This window comes from Leucoraja erinacea, chromosome 25 (genome assembly GCF_028641065.1).
Source record: "Leucoraja erinacea ecotype New England chromosome 25, Leri_hhj_1, whole genome shotgun sequence".
Classification (NCBI taxonomy): domain Eukaryota; kingdom Metazoa; phylum Chordata; class Chondrichthyes; order Rajiformes; family Rajidae; genus Leucoraja; species Leucoraja erinaceus.
The window spans coordinates 23,449,221-23,465,376 of NC_073401.1; the positions used below are offsets into that span (position 1 = coordinate 23,449,221).

Genomic DNA, 16,156 nt, shown 5'->3' on the forward strand with positions numbered 1-16,156 from the left:
AGATTCCTATTAAATCTTTTTTCCTTTACCTTGAACCTATGTCCTGTGATCCTCGATTTCCCAACTCCGGGCAAGAAACTCCGTGCATTCTATTTTCTAACAATTTTGTATCTCATCCAAGGATGCATCAATAATGCAGTACATCCGCTTGAATTTGGTGGCTATCCTGAATGCGGTCTGGTGATGCATTGATCCCGATTGGACCTGCGCCACGCTGATAGTGCAGCTGCTTATGAACAATGGAGCTCTTTAATTGTTTTATGACTCGTTGCCTACGGAAGATGTCATCCGACTGTTCATGGGAAAAGATGATGAGCTGGAGGGGATGGGACAAGGGTTGGAGGATTCAAACCACACCAAAGAATGCAAGTGCAATTAGTCATTAATTGAATACAACAACTCCTTTGCAAGGGCATCTGCTTATCAAAGGGGTAATCAAGTAATCAAACATGTAAACCAAAAGATTTGGGCGTTTAATGGACCCTTCTGTACAGATAGCATGGTGGCAAGTGTGGTATCATTTCCTGTATCACACTCCCAGATCAGTAATTGTTCTTGTTCAGTGTTAGTTCTTAGAAAATTCATACACATGCCTTGAATAAGGATGGATCCCACTGCACTTGACCCTATCATTACTTACTGCGTTTGAGGAGTTTGCTCGCATGGCCCAGTGAGACCGGTTGGAAGAAGCTTCTGGCCTGTGATCAATATATATTTGGGAAAACAAAATAATAATCAACAATAATAAACATGTGAAAGACAGCCTGCTGATTGTATTTTCAGTAGGGCACATTTGTACGCTTAAGCGGAGGTAACTAAAATCATTATGTTCCTATGTAAAGCTCTTGAGTGTAACTGGTATGACCATTCACCAAGCCTTTTATTGTTTTGTCGTTTTCCCCAGGACCCAGGCGGAGATGGCGCACACGTGCAGAGGCACCATTAACCTAGCCACGGCCCACATCGATGTAGAGGATGCCTGCATCATTGTGCTGTCAGATAGTGGGCGCACGTACTACCTGAAACTAAGCTCGGAGGTGGAGCGGCAATGCTGGGTGACGGCACTTGAACTGGCCAAGTCCAAAGCTATTCGGATGATGAGCAATCAGTCAGGTAGCATCTGTGCAGGATGCTTAATATATGTCCCTCACTCCTACTTGATAATAATGTTGACTTCAAATCGCTTTGCACAGAGATACCTTTGCTGCATTCAATGTGAATTTGAAATTCACAGGTTGAATTTGCATTCTTCTTCACTAAATTCTTCAGACATTACAAGACTGCAGTTACAACCCATGTGTCGGGGTAGTGCGGTGGGTGGGAGGGTGGTGTTGAGGAGTGGGGATTTGGTAAAGAACTGCAGATGTTGATTTAAATCGAAGGTAGACACAAAATGCTGGAGTAACTCAGCGGGACATGCAGCATCTCTGGAGAGAAGGAATGGGTGACGTTTCGGGTTGAGACCCTTCTTCAGACTGATGTCTGGGGAGTGGGCGGGACAGAGATAGAAAGTAGTCGGGGAGAGTGAGACTGGTAGGAGAAATGGGAAGGGGGAGGGGATGGAGAGAGAGGGACAGCAATGGCTTCTTGTAGTTAGAGAAGTCAATGTTCATACTGCTGGGGTGCAAGGGACCCAAGCAAAATGAGGTGCTGTTCCTCCAACTTGCGCTGGGCCTCACTCTGACAATGGAGGAGTCCCAGGATAGAAAGGTCAGTGTGGGAATGGGAGGGGGAGTTAAAGTATTGAGCAACCGGGAGATCAGATGGGTTTAGGCAGACCGGCCAGAGAAATGATCAGTGAGCCTGCGCTTGGTCTCGCCGATATACAGGAGTCCACTCCCGGAGCAGCGGATACAGTAGGTGAGGTTGGAGGAGGTGCAAGTGAACCTCTGCCTCACATGAAAAGACTGTAGGGGTCTTTGGACGGAGTCGAGGGGGGAGGTATAGAGACAGGTGTTGCATCTCCTGCGGTTGCTGGGGAAAGTACCTGGGGAGGGGGTGGTTTGGGTGGGAAGGGACGATTTGACCAGGGAGTTGTGGAGGGAACAGTCTCTGTGGAAAGCAGTAAGGGGTGGAATGGGAAGATGTGGCTAATAGTGGGATGCTGTTGGAGGTTGGGAAAATGTCGGAGAATTATGTGCTGTATGTGGCGGCTGATGGGGTGGAAGGTGAGGACAAGGGGGACTGTCTTTGTTATGAATGGGGGGGGGAGGGATTTTTAAAAAAAAAAGCAGTTTTACAGGTTGAGCTATCTGTCTATGTATCTCTTATCAAGAAACTGTTTTCAAATGAGGTATTCCCAGTCCATCTCCCAACCATTGAAGGGATTTACAGGAGTCTCTGCCTCAAGAAGGCAGCCAGCATAATCAGGGACGAGAAGATATAGGAGCCTGAAAACTCTAACATCCAGATTCAGGAACAGCTTCTTCCCCACAGCCATCAAGTTATTAAACATTGCAACCTCCAAATAAGCTCCGAATTTTCCAATGACGTGCTGGTTTGTAGATTAATTGGCTTGGTAAAATTGTAAATTGTTGTGTGTGTGTGTGTGTGTGTGTGTGTGTGTGTGTGTGTGTGTGTGTGTGTGTGTGTGTGTGTGTGTGTGTGTGTGTGTGTGTGTGTGTGTGTGTGTGTGTGTGCCTTGTGTGTGTGTGTGTGTGTGTGTGTGTGTGTGTGTGTGTGTGTGTGTGTGTGTGTGTGTGTGTGTGTGTGTGTGTGTGTGTGTGTGTGTGTGTGTGTGTGTGTGTGTGTGAGTAATTTTAGCATGCGAAAAATTTTGATTTACTTTCCCCCCACAAACATCAATTTGCCTTGCTATGGCATGTAAGTGTCTCTAGATGGTGCTGCTGTGTTAATAATATTGTTTAGATAATCAAAGTAACATCAGAGTCTAATTTTCAGGGAGTACATTTCAACATTCAAAAAATTAACCAGATTTAGAGATGAAGCTTTAATTGAGGATTTATAACCGAACCTTTAAAAAAAAAAAAGAAGGTAGACAAAAATGCTGGAGAAATTCAGCGGGTGAGGCAGCATCTATGGAGCGAAGGAAATGGGTGACGTTTCGGGTCGAGACCCTTTTTCAGACTGAGGAAGTGTCTCGACCCGAAAGGTCACCTATTCCTTCACCCCATAGATGCTGCCTCATCCGCTGAGTTTCTCCAGCATTTTTGTCTACCTAAGAGAATCCAGCATCTTGATGAATGATGAAGGGATGCCCTCATTTTTCCCGTGGTATGGAAATGCTGAGGGATGTAGGCTGCCGTGCATGGGTTGGCTTTCATGCCGCTATTGGCATTTGCTTCATGCAAACTGCTTTGTACAAAACCATGAACATTTCGAAGATTATGTAAAGTCAACAAAAGTTGTCACTATCTGGGAACTGTCAAAACAATGACGTATCTGAAACACAAATGAAATTGGCAATAAAATCAAAGCCCCTGAGCTGCTTAAGATAGCAAATGAGAAGCTTACAGTTCGCAACAGCAGGTCTGTTGGAATTGCTTTGAGTTCTTCACTGCCGGAGGTAAGGGGAGATAAGTATTTAGCCTGAACCAGAATTCCAGATACATCTCTGTCTCAACGAGTTAGCATTTTATATGGTTAAGGCATTTGCTTTCAAAAGAATTGAGACATTATATACAAAACAGATGCCACTGCAGTTGATCAAGATGGGCCATATATAAATTGGATAAACATAAGTTACAGAAAATGTTCAAAGCAGATCTAACATTACTGTTAGATGTTAGATAAGAGAAGTGAAGAAATGAGTCAATCTGTCAAAGACCAACTCTTATCTGCCTGCACAGAATCCATCCCACCCATCCCTGCATATCCATGTGCTGATCCAACAATCTTTAAATGCCGCTATCACATGTGCCTCAATCACCACCACCGACAATGACAGCACATTCCAGGCACTCAATGACCCTATATATTAAAGAAATACTTGCTCTACATATCTTTAAACTTTGCCCCTGCCTTAAAGATATGCCCTCTAGTATTTGATTTTTTTTCTATCCTCTCATAGTTTTATACACCTCTGTCAGGTCTCCCTGCCATCATTTGGCGTTCCAGAGAAAACAATCCAAGCCTGTCCAACCTCTCCCTGTAGCTAAAGCCCCCCTAATTCGGGCATCATTCTCATAAACCTCCTCTGCACCATTTTCAAAGTCCCGTCGTCCTTCCTAAAACGGGGCGACCAGAACTGCACACAATACGGGCTAATCAACTTCCTATAAAGCTGTATTATGACTTTCTGACTCATGTACTCCATGCCTCCGATCAATGAATGCAAGCATACCCTATGCCTTCTTTACTGCGCTGTCTACTTTTGTTGCCACTTTGAGGGAGTTATGGACTTGAACTGAAGTAACAGAAAGCTCGCAAACATTTAAGTTCATCACAGCATCTTGTGTATCCAACAGAATGATGAATCAAATCGAGGAAATTTGTAGCTATGTTAATCCTATTGTGCAGCTAGCTTCTGGCAACAAAGCTGCCTGTCAGGAAATGCTTGGGGATAAAATGAAACTGTGACAATCCTTCTAACTATCTTGTGTGAGAGAACCAAATTACAGGTAACTATTGGTCATTCCTTAAACAGAATGCACTAATGTGTTTAACCTATTGGAAGATTAATCAATAAACAATACAGAGGAGTTGGAGAAAGGGCAGTCAATGCCAGTGTTTTATACACACATCTTTACCTGGTGCTCTATGTGCTAACAGCGGTGGGCTATAGAAATCGCTTGGTCCTTTGTCCAAATGTGTCTCATTGAAAGTGATGCGATTTGACGGGGACGCATTTGTAATTCAAAATGCTGTGATGACAGGATTTTCCGTAAGCACAAGAAAACTGTAATCTGATCAGGCATTAAGATTGAAATAAATAATTAGCATCAGGATTTCATTTGAACACTTATCGATGGTCCATAGTTAAACCAAATGGGATTGTGCAGTTACCCAAAGAATTTAGTCATAGAATCATACAGCTTGGAATGAGGCCCTTCAGCCTACTTGCCCATGCTGACCAAGATGCCCCATCTACATTAATCCCTCCTGCCTATGTTTGGCCCATATCCCTTTAAACCGTTCCAATCCACGTACCTATCTAAATGTCTTTTTAAATGGTGTTATAGAATACAGCTTCCAAAAAGTAACATGAAAAATACAATTGAAAATATTACAAAGCAGATTCAATGTAAGATGATAAGGGTTGTGTGGAATGCTGTTGGGAGCCTTGAGTACATGAGCATTGTGAGTTCTGTCTGAGTAGTTGTGTTTCTTCTGTAATTTTCATGGGAGTACAGGGCAGCCAAGTGTAAATGCAAGAGGGGAGCAACAGCTCACAAACTATCCATCCAACTCTTGCCCCATATAGCGCAGACTGCAGGTCCCACTTTGACCTCATCAGTCATCCCAGAACTCACAACATTTGTGTAGAATCGAAGAATCATGCTGGATTGCAAGGGAATACTTAAGAAGAGGAAGATGAAGACTTCTTAATGTCAGATCTTGCCTTGGCAAGATAAATGGAGACTTGGCAGCAACAGCAGTGTGATATATATCCTGTTGATGATGTAACACTCCGAGCCATTCCTCATGACATAGCATGATACTTGCAGGTTATTAGCCAAATGTCTCCACCAGGTCTGGAGGCTTGCAAATAAAGACAGTCACTTCATTCAGCTCACAATTTCTGTGATAATAATCGATACCATTAACCAGGGTAGCATCGTTCATTCTTCTTTGTGAAGACATTGGGCTATTGAACAATCCAGTATTGAATCTAACCCCCCACCTTCTCTGAGGAAGTGTCCTTGTGATTAGATGGGACAGAGAATTTCATTGAGATGCATGGCGAGATGGGGGGACCAATAAAACCCTGGGCCTTGCAATTACACTTGTTGTAGGACAATAGACAATGATTAGACTATCGGGGGAACTGTGTGGAAGTGGCGAGTCTTGGGGTCAACATGGTTGATCGCGACGAAATGAATGGAGGGGTGTGGCGGATTAGAGCTACGTGCAGGGTGCCATTCTGTATCTTATGTAACACTCTGAGCTGTTCCTCACAACATAGCGTTGTGCTTGACTTGAATAAGATGTGCATTGCTGTAGCCACTACAGGCCAGGGTGACTTAGTTCCTCATTAGTGGGGGGTGTCCTGACAATTTCTGTCAGAATGCCAAGGGGCTGTCTGGGAACAAAGCTTCAGGGGACCTTGAGCCTTTATGAAGTGCATTTAACATCTGATGATTTGATTAAATTAATGGAAGCAGATATAATTGTATTTGTTATGATGGAGGAAGGAGCGGGTTCTTTGAACAGCCCCCACTGAAGTATCAGCAGGTAGATGTAGTTCTAGAACATTCTGCACACTTAAAGTTTGGTTTTGAGATTTGGAATCACCAAAACAATATCTCCCCATTACCAGAGATCAGCAATATCTCGGCCATCTTCATAAGTTCATCGGGCATAGGAGCAGTATTAGGCCATTTGACCCATCGGGTCAGCTCCACCATTCGAACATAACTGATCTATTTTTCCCTCTCTCCCCCATTCTCCTGCCTTCTGCCAGTAACATTTGATGTCCTTTCCAATCAAGAATCTATCAATGTCCGCATTAAAAATACCCAATGACTTGGCCTCCACAGCCATCTATGGCAATGAATTCACCACAGATTCACCATCCTCTGGCTAAAGAAACTCCTCCTCATCTCCATCTCACAATCTATTATGATCCCATCACTGTTTATCACCCGGTCAACTGGTATCATCTGCAAATTTTGCTTCAACCGCTTGTTATTAATGTGTGGAAAATTTCTCCGCACTCCCATCATGGACTTCTGGGCAAAGTGCTATCTACCATCCTCCTGTCTGTCAAACAACTATTACTTACCATTCCCTGCTTTCTGCCTTTTAGCCAACTTCCTATCTGTGCTGCGACCAGGCTATTTAGTTCCCTGGACCTCAACTTTGCTAAGTGTTGCAATTTGATTAGCATTATGGTTGTGAAAACAATGTAGTCTTTATCTTTGAATTCTTGCTGTTACTTTACTCTTTGTCCATATTTTTACAATATATTAACTACTCACTCATTTATGCTTCCTGGTTTAAATTCTGCATGCTTGAGGTTTCTTTATTCTGATGGATTAAAATATCATGCTGTTGACGGCTTTGCTCCCTCGTGTTTCAAATCCTCTAGGAAAGGGCACGGCTTTAAAACGATCTTTGAATATGCGTTGCCGTTCAGAGGCCTGTGAAATGTATGTGGTCAGCGTGTTGAATACTGAACGCAATACCCTTCTGCACTGACGGCAAAAAAAAACAGGCGCTGGGTGGCATAGTGGCACTGGTGGAGCTGCTACCTACCTCACAGCGCCAGAGACCCAGGTTCGATCCTGGGCCTCCTCTGGGTGTGGTGCTGTCGATGTAGGTCTGAAGAACTTTGCACATTCGCCCTGTGACCAGAGTGGGCCTCCTCTGGGTCCAGCATTTTTGTCCGGTTTTCCTCTGTAAAATGCCCCACCTCATAAATCCAAAGTAGATGAGAAATGAGGCAGGTGAATCGTGATTGTAGGTCTGAAGAGGGGCTGTATCTCTCTGCACAATTTTTGTCTATTTTTATATTCCTGAATCCTGAATCCGATCTTGCATTGCAATAGTCTCTAGTCGGCACTGCGTTCAGCCACCTTCCTACTATCTGAAGAACGCTCATATTTCTATGTTCAGTTAATTTTGCCATCCATTCAGCTACTTGTCCTATGACTTCAAAATGTTATTTTCTATTTTGTGTTTCTATTATCAATGGCCGTTTTTAAATTCAGATGGATGATATATTCTTGGAAAGATGTCAGCTAAGTAGACTGTGCCTGTGATATATTATCTTTGTTTATCTTTCTGCCATCTTTCCAAGAATCTTGACAGATCATTTAAGCATAACTCAGCCTTTGGGAATTGATGTTGACTTTTTTTGTTGTATTTTGCGTCTTTAAATAAAATCATCAAGAAATACAACACAGTATCGGGTCCCTCAATCCATCAAATCCACGATGACTATCAACCACCTACTTGCATTAAGCCTACATGAATCCCATTTTATTCCCCATGCATTCCCATCAGATTCAAGAAGGTACCACTGGGGATCATTTACAGTGGCCAATTAACCAGTCTTTGAGGTGTGCGAGGTGCCTGGAGAATAGACAAGCTCCGTGCAGACATCACCGATGGTCAGGATTGAACCTGCGTCTCTGGCACTGAGGCAGTTGCTCAACCAGCTGCATTATTGTGTTTAAGAAGGAACTGCAGATGCTGGAAAATCGTAGATACACAAAAATGTTGTAGAAACTCAGCGGGTGCAGCAGCATCTATGGAGCGAAGGAAATAGGCAAAGTTTTGGGTCAAAACCCTTCTTCAGACAGCATTATTGTGTTGCCCTGTGAGTGACTAAGTTGAATCCCGCACTTTTCGACGAGAAGGTTAACTAAGGCAATTCATGAATACTGTGGATACAAGAGTCTGTTCGAGGACTGGCTCACCACGTACCAGAATAAGCATTCACTCTGTGGATCTCCATGGCTGCATTGTGTATTATCAGCTGTATAATCCAATGCAGTCTTCTTCTCCCTCGTGTCCGGCCATCTTCTATGTCACATCTTTCCGGTCGGTCAGTGACGGCTGCAGAATTGGCTACTTCAGTCAGTCACTGTGGTGCAGTTTCTGTCGTCGGCATTGCTAGGGATGCGCCACGTGGAGGCTTCTGCTTGCATCATTCCAATTCAGTAATGCCCTTGTCCCACTTCGGAAACCTGAATGGAAACTTCTGGAGACTTTGCGCCCGACCCAAGGTTTCCGTTCGGTTCCTGGAGGTTGCAGGTGGTTGCCGGAGGTTGCAGGTAGTGGAAGCAGGTAGGGAGACTGACAAAAACCTCCGGGAACCGCACGGAAACCTTGGGTGGGGCGCAAAGTCTCCAGAGGTTTCCGTTCAGGTTTCCTAAGTGGGACAGGGGCATTACTCATCAAGTTGTCGGATAATATTTCCAAACGTATGGCCTCTTCCTGCTGGAAGGGCGAGAGAACGGGGGGGGGGGGGGGGGGGGGGGGGGGGGCACAGTGGTGCAACGGTACAGTTGATGCTTTACAGCGCCGGGGACCCGGGTTCGATCCTGACTATGGGAGTTGTCTGTTCTCCCTATGGAGTTGTCTGGAGTTTGTACGTTCTCCCTATGACAGTGTGGGTTTTTTCCGGATGCTCCGGATTCCTCCTACACACCAAAGACGTACGGGTTCATCGGTTAATTGGCTTTGGGTTAAAATAAACTTTGTAAACTGTTCCTGGTTTGTAGGATTGTGTTAGTGTTCGGGGTGATCGCTGGTCAGCATGGACTCGGTGGGCCGAAGGGCCTGTTTCCGCACTGTAACTCTAATATCTAAACGGGTTCGTAGGATAAACACCACCTGAAACGTTTCTTTCAAGTTGCACGTGATCCTAACTAGGAAAGATATTTCTGTTCCTTCATCTTTGTGTCTTCTAAAGCTTGGCATTCTCTATCCAGCAATACTACAGGAGTATCTATACTTGACAGCATCTAGTACAAGAAAGAGGCTTAACACCAGTTCTCGGGGCAATTGGGGATGGACAATTAATGCTGGGCTTGCTCGTGACTATATAAAGTTAAATGCTTCCTATCCTTTGGAGAGGAGCAGATTTGTCTTTCTGCATCTTGGCTTTCCTTTATTTAGTTCTTGCAAATTGTGCATTGCCTTTGTTCCTCCTGTTCTTTCTCAATATTTTAACAATTTTGTTGTTCAACTATTGGTTAATTTCCTTTAAAGTGTTGCAGTTGAATCATCTTGCAGCTCCATTATCAGCCGTGTGTTCCAGGCTGGAATGATTTGCTGTGTTGTGCTCCAGTTCCTACCTCTCTTTCCTCGGACATTCTCTGGTGTTTTTTATTCTGGCACTGGAAACAATTTCATATTTACTCAATGAAAACACTAGTTTTGAACAAAGCAGCAATCTCTGTTTCTCCAAATAACACAAGTCTATTTTCCCGACTACATTTTAGCAAATTTTCTCAGCATCTTTATCAAGGTCTTAATGTCCTTTCGAAACTCAGCTGCCCTGAGCTGGAAGCAAACTTGATCCAGTGATTTGTAATGGTTCAGTACGCTTTTGTACACTGTGCTTGTTGATGAAGCCAGAGATCCTTTATATCCCATTAAAATCTCTTCTCGATTTGTCCCATTACCTTCAATGGATTTGCCTTTGTTAATTCCAATTCTCTGTTGATTGCTACTCCCCTATAATATAGTACCACTTGGTTCAATCTACCAGATATTATTATGCTGTACAAAATTAATGATCTTCCTACTTCTGTTAACTGTCAAAGCTAGCAATTTATCCATGTCCTCCTGAAGTCTGATAGTGTTTTTTTTTGTTTGTTACATTTCCAAGTGTGGGATTTCTCCGGGTGTTCCAGTTTCCTCCCACACTCCAAAGACGTTCAAGTTTGTAGGTTCATTGGCTTTCGTAAAAATTGTAAAGTTGTCCCCAATGTGTAGGACAGCGGGACAGGCAGCATCTCTGGAGAGAGGGAATGGGTGACGTTTTGGGTCGAGACCCTTCTCCAGTCTGGAGAACTGGAGATCCTTTCTTTCTTTCCAGAGATGCTGCCTGTCCCGCTGAGTTATGTGTCTATCTTCGGTTTAAACCAGCAACTGCAGTTCCTTCCAAAACTAAACTAAAGTTCCTTAGTCAATTTTGTATTCACATTGCCACTGCTTCTCTCGTCTCTGTGGGAAGACTGTTAGCCATTACACTCACGTGTTCTGGACAGTGTTCAAGGCACTGGCACAGCTGTGCGATGCTTTACACAGTCGACTTGTTTGCTCTCTCAGCAGTGCGGAACCATCACATAGTCTGCTCTCACTAAAAATAAATCTAATGCAGCATCTGCCTTTGTTCAGTTATACATTTTTGTGTTCCACTATAAAAAACGTTAGAGGTTTCTTTCTCCTGATTTTAGAGTACTGCTTCAGTCTGAAGTACAGAATCCTACATAAATTCACTTCCTGACCTCCTGATTTGTTAAATGAGGACTTCAGGAAAACAGCTGCAGCCAAAAAAAAAAATGATTGAGGTGAAAGTGCTCCAGTATTCATGACGTCAGGCGGCTTCATAAAAGAGAAATTAAAGTCACATCTCAGGTCTTTACTGGAAAATGTGAACGTGGTTTTAAGCAGGCACAGAGACTAAAAGTAAGGAGAGGAGAAAGAACTGAAGGGAAGGCCAGTGAAGGGTAGAAGGCAAAGATTAAATGACAATGGGGATGGTAATAGAACACATGAAGAAACAAATAATTGACCTGGAGCACATGTATAGGGGAATAGCACTTGTCCAAAAGGCTATGAAGATGCTTCCCTGAAAGATGAGATATTGGTCGCCAAACTTGCCTTGGGTTACATTGCAATGTTGTGGGAGCTGCACAATGAAATTGACTAGTTGCCCCAAAATGGGATTCAGGCCAGCCTTAGGAACAGATCAATGTGTTTGCAGAGTGATCGTTCAATCTCGGGTTTGTGGTGCGTTGCAGAGTCCCACAAGATATAATGAAATTAGCAGCAAATCCCTGTTTCAGCTCAGGAAATGTATAGAGCTCTAGTTGGTTGGAAGAGAATAAATGTGAGCGCATGTGATACCCATCCTTCCCTCGTGTGGATGAAGGAAGAGTTAGTGGTTGAAGAGTGAACCAGAATTGTGGAGGGAATTGATCTTTTGAGTTACTGAAAGGAAAGTGAAGATGATGTCGGAGGGTAAAATTGCTCTGAAGCTGGTGAAAATTGAAGGACATAATTGTGATGGGTGAAACTACTAGGGACAAGATCAGTTGCTTCTTGTTTCAGGGATGGGGAAGTGGTGAGAAAAATGCAGTGTCAGACCAACAAAATTAAAGACGCTGACATGATTGATGGTGGAGGTGTGTGGATAAGGAAAATATCAGAAGCTGAAACATTAATTATGTTTCTCTTTCATCAGATGCTGCGAGATTGACTGAGTTTTCAGAATTTTCAGTTTTTGTTATTATCAACAACAAATGGACTCTCAAGTAATGCATTTCCTCTCAAATGAAAGTTGGCAACTGTTTTTCACCCTGTCTTGCCATTCTTTCATTCTTATCGCAAATTCTGAATGTGTAAGTAAGTCATGGGACCTGCATCTCCGATATCCCATTGCCTTATTAAACACCAAAACAGTGGAAGGAAATACATAATCTGGCAGATCAATCTCTGGGTCTAAGTAACTTTAAAAAAGAATAATCTAGAGAGTATTTTCATTAACCCCATGGCTGGTTTCAGCAGCAGTTGGATTTGGGACAAAATTGTTCAGTTTAGTTCAGAGATCCAGCGCGGAAACAGGCCCTTCGGCCCACCGAGTCCGTGCCAACCAGTGATCCCCGTACACTAAAACTATCCTACACACTAGGGACAATTTACAATTTACAGGGGAAGAGGATTAATTATTATGATGCCTGCAAGTGATTTTAGGAAACTACAAGCAATTTGCAATTTGAAACTTAATGCAGAGAAACTTGCATTGTTGAATTGGAGTGAAAGTCTACACAAGGGCTGCATTTTAAAAGGACGAGAGAAACAAATTAAAATTGTTCTATTGATTGCTTTTGCTGCTATTCCGAGCTCCATATAATAGACTTGTGGGAATGTTATTGGTCTCAGCTGGTTTACCAGATTCAGTCTCCATTATTGCTATTGTACCATTTTACCTGTCCATTTTCTCCAGGGATGCTGCCTGACCCACTGAGTTACTTCCAGCACTTTAATTCTCCATATTCTTGATGCTTCCATTGTTGCGGTTCCATAGCTCACCACCAGATGGTGAACACACAGAGACATTCATGGTCCACTTGTCCAGTGTGTTTGGGTTTAATATCAATATTTATTACATGTCATTTGAACCTCATTGAGGCTCAAACGAAACTGCGTTTCCACAGCCATACAAACAAAGACAATATCATACAGACATGCACACAATTCAATTTACAAAAACATCCATCACAGTGAACCCACTGTGATGGAAGGCAAAGTCTTTTCTCTCCCCTGTTTTCCATTTCTCTCCCGATGTCCAAGCCCCAGGCGGGCGATGATAAGTCCCACGGCCACTTTAGGCCACGTGGGGCGATGTAGGGCCCCGCTCCGGGTCGTTCAAACCCCGTGACTCGGGCTAGAGAAGACGCGTTGCGGGAGCTCCGGAAAGCGGCCTCTCCACCCGCGAGCTCCCGATGTCCCGACAGTCCACCGGACCTGCGGCTGCAGCTGGAGCCTCTGGGCTACGTGGTCGAGCCGCAGCAGCGAGTCACCACCGCTCCCCACGCTCCGATACCGGCCAGCCCCACGATGGTAAGTCCGCAGCTCCGCAGGCTCCGTGACTGGAGCCTCCAGGTCGTTCAGGCTGGAGACCGCTCCACGGCGCTAGGCCCCAACGACAACGGAGACCCGACAGGAAAAAGCTCGGGCCTCCCGTACAGGGAAGAGATTTTTACAAAGTTTCCCCCTTTCCCCTGCCCCCCACATATACACAGTTAAAACACTATTAAAAAACACAAACAACTACATTTAACTAGACAAAAAATAAAAAAAAGGCAGACCAGCTGTAGGGGCCACTGCAACAGTGAGCCGCTCCGCCAACCTTGATAACAAAGTGGCTTCTCGTGCATTTTATACTGACACTTAAGTTTTGCCCAAAATCTGTATTACATAACCCCACTGTGCTACTTGTTTTGTATATGCACAGCATTAGTGCCACCTGGAAAGGCGATTTGCATTGCTGCACCCAAATTTTGCACTTTCAAGATGAAATGACCTCTGTACAGCTTCACTTGTGTATCCTGCTAAAATGAGAAATTTGAACAAACACTCGCAGAAGATATGTGAAGGGAGCGGACTGCGGGACTGTTGTAGGGACTGAATGCATCAGTGGAGGAAATATTGTCCCTTTTGACATTTGACATTGGGAACACTGATTATGCACATATTCTAATCAACACTGTTCACCAAATGCCACTCTCAAAATGTCAGCTCGAATCAGTTTCCTTTTTCACCAACCTGCCTCCAAATTTCATTGCAACTCAAGTCACTGCAATTTCTTCCACTTGTCTTCACCAACTGTTGCGATGTTGGGGAAACAAGCTAAGATGTTCAAGCGGATTGCAGACGTATTGAATGTAATCATTTCTTCTTGCTGTAGAATGGAAGATTTGTTTTAGTCCCTTGTGCCTTTCTCAGTTTACCAGCAAGACATACAATTCAGCTTCTTGATGCCTAACACTGCAGTGTGCAGAGTGTGCAGAGTTGGAGAGAATACTGCACATATACATGATGGGCAAACATTTAAAAAATGTGTTTCTTGGGGGAGTAGATTAGTTAAATCTGTAGCCAGATACAACTACTCTCCATGGTTGCAGACAGGAACTGCAGATGCTGGTTTACTTTGAAGATGGACAAAATGCTGGAGCAACTCACCGGGACAGGCAGCATCTCTGGATAGAAGAAATGGGTGACATTTTGGATCGAGACCAGAAACGTCACCCATTCCTTCTCTCCAGAGATGCCCCGCTGAGTTACTCCAGCATTTTGTACTTTCCATGGGTAACAGTCGTGCAGTTCAGAATAACATGGGGAAATCTAAGGATTCCTGATCACATCTGGAATTAAACAAGATTGCACTCTCTCCTCTATTGCATTGAATCTTTTGTCGAACGGCTGACTACCCGAGGCAACAGAGGCACTCGTGACAATCCTTCCCTTTACCTGGATGATGTGCTTTGACGCACTGTCACTCTGCAGAATGGTGCATATCTGTGACCATGTTTGGAGGCCAGGATTCATTGCTACAAAAACAAGACTGTGTTCTTGAGTAACTGGTTGGACCAATACTCTGTTCACTCGCCGTTGAGTCTGTTTAACTGAAGATGCCTGAAATCTAGTTTGGAGAAGCTAAGGCATCCGCCCAGAACTAGTGGAGCACATAGTCAAGGTAAATAGGTTGGGGTGCTCCCTCTCTACTGTGGTGAAGAATTTGGCCATCGGGTGCAAGGTTCACTTAGTGTCGCTGTTTGTGGTGCTGGTGTGAATCATACCCCAGCACCGTGCTGCGGCAGTTGTTCAAGCTGCCTTCCATTTCATCTGTAGATCCAAAACCAGTCAGTGAAATAGGAATTTGCTGGTCTTCCAGTTCAAGGTCTTGTCTGCAACCAAATGCTGCAGACTACATTCCAAGGTGCAGAAATCCACATTGAAAGATGCACTGAAGCCTGGCACAGTGGCTACAAAGGCCCTTTGGGGGGGGGAAAGCTACAGTCCAGGGATCTCCCACCACCAGACACATTGAGACAGCCGTATGTAATAATCTCTCAAACCCAAGATCTTAAACACATGATATGTGAAGAGAATTGCCAATTCCAACCAATTACTGATCCCTCTTCTGTATAATGTCAGGGATCATCAAGTTGCTGCATGAGTGGGCCATTGCAACTTGTTGCCTGTTATTAAAAAAACAGCACATATATAATTAAGCCAAATTATTTCACAGCCGTGGCAACTACTTATGATATACGCATTGAAAATAACATGTATGGTCTGCAGGTAATGTATTAGGTCGACTCGGATCGCTAAACAAAACCATCTTTTTCAGGAAATGGCAATCTGAATCTGGTTTACAGGCAGATTTATTTTGCAGGAGCCAACTATGCATGCCACATAAAATCAATAGCCAGTGTAAATTAGAGGAATCTGTATCTGTTTGAGTTGAGACTAATATCGCAAATCTGTGAAGGCTGATTGGTAGCAACCTTGAAGCCTTTTGCAGGGGGTTTAATTTTGCTGGAAGTGTTGGCGGATTGGGAAAACAGCAAAACATTGTGACATGACAGGAATTTGATGAGCTGTTTACAGCAATCCATCGGTCTGCTGCAGTACCACCATTCTCTCACAACACCAGGGTATATATACTTGGTATTGCCGTTGGTTTATTATTGTTATGTGTACCAAGATACAGTGAAAAGTGTTCGTGTGCTATTCGGTGAAATCAAATCAAATTGTACATGTGGTGAATCAGGCCTTACGCAAAGTACAA

At 43.8% G+C, this 16,156-nt stretch overlaps 1 protein-coding gene across 2 annotated transcripts in view; it reads left to right on the forward strand.

Annotated features, from left to right (window-relative positions):
* LOC129709100 (oxysterol-binding protein 2-like) overlaps nucleotides 1-16,156 on the forward strand; it is a 180,483-nt gene that overhangs the window by 25,919 nt on the left and 138,408 nt on the right. For both annotated transcript variants that reach the window (XM_055655215.1, XM_055655214.1), the window contains exon 2: nucleotides 905-1,113. In XM_055655215.1, coding sequence (XP_055511190.1) covers nucleotides 905-1,113 — 209 coding nt within the window. The remainder of the gene's footprint in view (nucleotides 1-904; nucleotides 1,114-16,156) is intronic.